Source organism: Sinocyclocheilus rhinocerous, unplaced genomic scaffold (genome assembly GCF_001515625.1).
Source record: "Sinocyclocheilus rhinocerous isolate Xijiao unplaced genomic scaffold, SAMN03320098_v1.1 scaffold14, whole genome shotgun sequence".
Lineage (NCBI taxonomy): Eukaryota > Metazoa > Chordata > Actinopteri > Cypriniformes > Cyprinidae > Sinocyclocheilus > Sinocyclocheilus rhinocerous.
In genome coordinates, this window is record NW_015629561.1 from 138312 (window position 1) to 144511 (window position 6200).

The following is a 6200-nucleotide window of genomic DNA, read 5'->3' on the forward strand; positions in this document are numbered from 1 at the left end:
GCTTTGCGAAACTGAAAAGATTCGTCGGACTGGTAAAAAAAAAAAAAACATTCGCATTTTCGGTGCGCGAATGTTCGCGGTCTATGTGGAAACATCCAGGAATCTGTTGTTTTATTCCAGCGCGTCATCGCGTCCGATATTCGCTTAACTTTTTCGCGCTCAGTGTGGAAAGGCCTTTACTGAGAAAAAAAACCTTACTAACCCCAAACCTTTGATTGGCAGTGTATATAAACTTATATATTGAAGAATATCTCAAAAGGAGTACAGCAAGGAGGAACAAAGGAACAAGGCAAAACATAAACAAACAAACAACCACAGTTATTAACAAAAAAAAGTGCAACAGTAATTAAACTTCATGTGTTCAAGCCAGTGGGTGGCTGTATAAAGGCCACACACCAATGGGATTAAGTGACCAGTGAAAAACAAAATACTATTGGAAATGTCAGCCACATTCACTTTAAACATACACTTGCAAACTTCCCTACACAATTGAAATGTAAAAATGTGAATAGTCATTGTGTAACAACAAAAATCAAATCTCCAAAAGCGATACCGACACTCACTTGAGCACCATCACATCAATACAATTTATAATCATACAAGGTAAAATATCTGCTAGAAGTAATCTAACTTGGAATAAGAGCCATTTTAGAAAAACAAAATTGGTGATCACCAGGAGACAGTACATGATCCATGAGTTTTGACACTCAGGGATTGTAGATTCAGACAGGCCAAAAGTCTCTTTTAAACAAACACTCGAAAATCGTTTATTTATTTTGCTCAGGGGGATGTAGTATTCTCAGTCCCTCACACTGCAGTTGAGCTGCTGAGAGACATAACCACATAATAGTGAACTCCAGGATCATTTCCCTGTGGAAGAACTGAGCTTCTGCCTGTGCAAATTGTACAGTCATGTTCCAGTAATTCAGGGAGTTCTAGTGCAACTGCATCGGCGGTCATGAAAAACAGGGTAAATGTAACCATATATGCACCTACTGTATATATATATATATATATATATATATATATAGTTATTATGACTGTTAAACTGCTTAAATAGCTTAAATTTGCTTCACATGGTTTTGCTGCCTCTCTGGCTTAAAACATGGTCTTATGGAACATCCGTTTAAGATCAGTATCTGATTTTGTGGCAGGGGAGGAATATCTTTTACACCAGAATGTCAACAATCATATCAGGGTTATTCATATATTGTTCATAACTGTTGAAATACCCATAGAAAGCTGGGTAATCCATATCTGCCATTACATGAAAAAAAGTGAAAATATGCATACCAGGTTCTGCCGCTCAGTGAAGGTGTAGGTTATTGAACAACCATTTTGCAGCTGGTTCTTTATCTGCAAAGGAAAGCATTGTGTGAAAAATCATAGTTTGCCGTATGTTTAGCACATATTTATCAACATCAGAATCAATTTTAATAGGGGCTTTAAAAGAGGTCAGGCATAGTTTCATGCAACTTTTTCCCATTAGATGGCATTTAGTCTATCAGCACTATTTAGTGCCCTGCCATTCATTTAGAAAAATTGAATGCCAAAATATTTCTGAATTCAGTTTTAACTTTCACTAGCACTCAAACTTAACAAATAATTTATGCATGAATGATCATTGCATACAGCTGTGGGATTTTATAACAAAGCAAGCATAATAAATCCTTTTCCGTATAATTTTATAATACAAGTACATTTTGTTTAGCCCACAGTGTGATTTACTGCTAGTAAAAGCAGCTTTTCTTACCAGACGTCTTAAATTTAAGAGATGGTCCTGGGTGACAGAGTGCTTACATGGACCTGGCACACCAGCATACACCAAATGAAAGCACAGGATAAGGAAGATGCACAGATGCCTTACCTACAATCACAAAACAATTATTATGAGTTTTATTTATAAAAATCACACCTGCATAGATGATGTAGATTTGTATTTATTTATTTATTTATTTTTATTGCAGTTTTGGCAGATTTTAAGTTTTCAACTCTTTTTTTAAGGTCATGTCAAGACTAAGTTTCCCCTTATAATTAAGTTTCCCCTTCGAGTGGGAACTCGCACTGCATCCCCTGGAGGACACTTTGGTGAAAGCCGTCAGCCCGACCAGTTATTGCAGTTTTGGGCAATTTTTCAAAACTTTTTTTAAGGTCATGTCAAGACTAAGTTTCCCCTTATAATTAAGTTTCCCCTTCGAGTGGGAACTCGCACTGCATCCCCTGGAGGACACTTTGGTGAAAGCCGTCAGCCCGACCAGTGTCTGAAGCATGTGTGCAAAACACTTCCAGTTCATTGGATGACAGCAGCCTGTGACGTCATGGAGGAGCACCTGGAAGTATAAAGGAGTGTGTGACTCTGAGGTTTCTGACACCTGAGGACACACACGACCTATGGGTTATGTGTTTGAGAGTGGAGCATGCATGTTCAGTGCTCGAAGATGCTGAATGCGCAAAGACACGGGATCCAGAAGAGCTCTCGCTTTAGTCATCCGATCCGGCGGATAGCGCACTGCTGGCGTCATCCAGTCATGATGAGGAAGTGCATGTAGTTGGTGGTGACGAGGAAAGTGTGAGCACTGAGTCATCCCAGCATACGGGTAAATGTTGGAGGTTATGGCCTGCGCTGCAAAAAGGTTGCGGGCTATCTCTCCCAGGGTGAGTTATCTTCTTTGAAGGCTCATGTTCTGCCATCCAGGTCACTTCAAACCACCTCGTGGTTGAATGGCAGGGTGTATGTGGCAGCAGGTCAGGCTAGAGGGGTTTTACACATGATGGCCATGTTACAAGCCTACCAGGCAAACCTGCTGAAAGATGGATGAAGGTAAGGGTTTGTCCCCTGAGACTGTAGAAGAGCTGCAACACACTACAGATATCCCTCTCCGCGCCACCAAGCAGACTGGGCAAGCGATGGCTGCAATATTGGCCATGGAGTGGCATCTGTGGTTGAATTTAGCGCACATCGGGAGGAATGAAAAAAAAACTTTCTTCGCAGTCAGCTCTGTTCTCGCCTTCCAGGCTTTTCGGTATATCTGTCGAGGTGGTGATCGAGAAGTTCAGTGAAGTAAGGGAGCAGTCAGCAGGCTTTAAGAGGTACATCCCTCGCCGAACCAGATCGTCTCCCAAAACCTCTGACAGGGCTGGTAAATCACGGTCCGAGGATCGTAGACAGGGCCAGAGGACTAGCATAGTCACTCGTGCTCCTCCCCCCTCTTGGAGTTGAACATAGAGGAGGCATGACACTAAGAAAAGTAGAGGGGATCTTAGGGGGGTGATCGATAGAAGGCGCTTTGATAATCAACACTCTGACACTAACAACCCTTAGTGCTCGCTTCCTCCCCCCAAGGGTGTTTTGCCTAGCTGTTGCATACATGAGGCCCTGACACTGGACTAATAGCCGCTTTTCCACTGTCGGGCCAGTGCGAGCCAGTGCTTTAAACGGGCCGGGCGGGGCTAATAGTCTCGGACCTGTAGCACCGAGGCCAAAATCACGCTGCGTTTCCACCGTCGGGCCAGAAGCTCCGCTGCGCTTCACTAAAACCCGCCCTTTACACGCCTCTCAGGAACAACGTCACGACGCAACCCCATCATTTTACCAACAAAGAGAAGTTATCAGAAAACTAAAAAGAAATAAATCACTGGAACTAGTGCGATCACAAAACGAACATGATAAAAGCAGCCATTTGTTTGCATGCTTTGTTAAAGATTTAAATCCAAAAGCATCAATGTTTTACAATAATAAGTGATACATTGATCATTCTGAATTAATTGATCAGGATTGAAAATCCTGGATATTCACACAGAAATAAAGCGGTATGGACATAGCCTACCTGCTTATTCAGTCGAGTCTGTTTCTGTTTATTTGTAGTCACAGTATATACATCACATTTAGAAATAATGAACATTTCTATATTTTTATAAAAGCTCCCGAACAAAAACCATTATAATATTTTTATGACATACGCAGAGCTAAATTCTTGAGACAAGACTTATGACAGATAAAATATGTTACTAAATAAATACACGATTGTGATAGAGAAAGAAGCTGACGTCTGATTTCTTCAAGCGGTCGCATTTACCATGTTTACTATGGTAACATTAATGGCTTGCATCGCTTATAAATATTTCTGCCTTGTATGGTGATCATAATCCACATCGGATCTCAAACATAAGTTATTTCAAACACTCGCTGCTGTCTGAAAGTGAGTTTTGAACTAAAATTATTTGAAAAGTCTTTAATGCTGGTGTTATAGCTGTTAACTTTATGAAATGATCCGCGGCGCAGACGCTCTCCAGACGCGGAGAAACTCCGCCTTTGTTCATAACCACTCCTCTAGCCCCAGCTGGCCCGCTTTGGCCCAAGGTTTTCGTCGGGCCAAAAAACCCGTTGGCCCCAAGGAAGCACCGACGAGGCACGAAGCCCCAGAAGTGACAGTGGAAACGCACGCACGCTTTTGGCCCAACAGGCTAATGATGTTTTGGTGAGCTTTGTGGTATTCACAAACCACATACTGATGATCCGGTTCTCCCCCACGTGAGCACTGAGCAGTGAGCTCTAGGTTTATGCATTATCCTTCTTTTAATGTGGTCTTTCTCCCCTGTTTTTTAGGGGTTTTCAAGTAGGCTGTCCCCTTTTTCCTGCATTTATATATAATTTAATATATAAATGCAATTTTGGCAGATTTTAAGCAATGATAGGCAGTGGGTTGGACATAGTGATGGAGAAGGTAAAAATTTTAAATAATAGAATTAAAATAATATAAAACATAACATAATCAATAAAACAGCCAATGCGACTGGTCATAAGTAATGTTGTTGACCAAATTCACATTGTATGGGGTCTGCTGTACAATGTAAAAAGATTTTTTTTTTTTTTTAATTCTAAATAAAACTAAGATTATTGGAGTACAAGAAAATACTACAGTAGCTCAGCTTTTCTTCTTAAGCATTGCACATTTGATTCATTGTGTTGCCATTTCTTTGTAATTATTTGTGAAATTTACTAGCAAAATTAAGAAAATATAACATAAACAGCTTGATCGATTTTTTCCAGTTTACATGCAACTTCGAATATATCCAAAGCTACTTAATACTTTATTAACAATAGTGACAATCCCCCTGGAGCAACCTGGTGTTGAAAGGGGGAAGATGTTGATGGAAAAGGAATGTAACCTCAGTAACTCCCCAATCCATAAGTCACTCCAAACTAGTTTTAACCAGAAAACCTTATGTTTATAATTCGTATTCATTGCATTCTAGATTCTCTGAATGTTGTAACACCGTTTATGCAACACAAAAGGGATTTATCATGTGATGTTATAATACTATATAATACAATTAATAAAGCAATAACGTGGGAATAAGTACTTCTTAACCTCTCATAACACAAAATCAAATTTCATAAATCTCTGCTGTGAAAACCCACTGAAACTGTGTAAGTGTTTATGATGTTGGCTGGATCAGTAAACAAGAAATAGATGACTAGATCGTTGCTCAAAGTCATTGAAACCCGTCTCCACAGAAGAGCTAAATGGACACAGAGTCTTGTATATGGCAGATGTGGTGCATGTTAGCATGTTAATATCTTGACCATACCTTACAAGCTTCTTCAGCTCCGCCTTATCAGTGACAGAAAGGGTGCTTAACAAGGCACGTTTATGGCAAGTAACTGCAAATAGTTTGTCTCAGATTAAATTCAGTTAGCTTTAAAGATGTCAGGGTGACAAGCAAAAGTAGCTTAACTATGCAATAAAATGCAAAATCATCAAAGAAATTTCAAAAGCAGTTCAGACAATCTGTCACCATTTAATGCTTTTCAACTTTTGACAAATATGTAGATACTGTAAACCGTTTTTTTTTTAATTGTAAAACTGGAGTATATTTTTGGAGTACATTATTGGAGTACATTTTACAATAACAATAAGAATAAGAATAATACTATTGCAGTTTTTCTACTTCAGACTGTAATGTTTATTCAGTGTGTTCCTTGCTATAACAATATCTATAGTAATAAATAAATATCAAATAGGTGTTAGAAATAAATTTATGAATACATATATTCTTCAGTGTGTTAGAAGTCCCCAACAAATAAATGTACTAAATATATCATTCAGAGTGTTGAAAATGAATGAATATACTACTAAATATATAAGTCAAGGTGTTGGGAAAAAAAAATAAAAATAAATAAATATATATATATATAT

The 6200-nt window shown here is 39.0% G+C and overlaps 1 protein-coding gene across 1 annotated transcript in view; it reads right to left on the reverse strand.

The window, feature by feature from the left end:
• LOC107739300 (uncharacterized) overlaps positions 1-6200 on the reverse strand; it is a 24315-nt gene that overhangs the window by 14371 nt on the left and 3744 nt on the right. The window contains exons 2-3 of the mRNA XM_016551379.1: positions 1754-1867; positions 1294-1356 (exon numbers count right to left, since the gene is read on the reverse strand). Of these exons, the coding sequence (XP_016406865.1) occupies positions 1294-1356; positions 1754-1867 (177 nt within the window). The remainder of the gene's footprint in view (positions 1-1293; positions 1357-1753; positions 1868-6200) is intronic.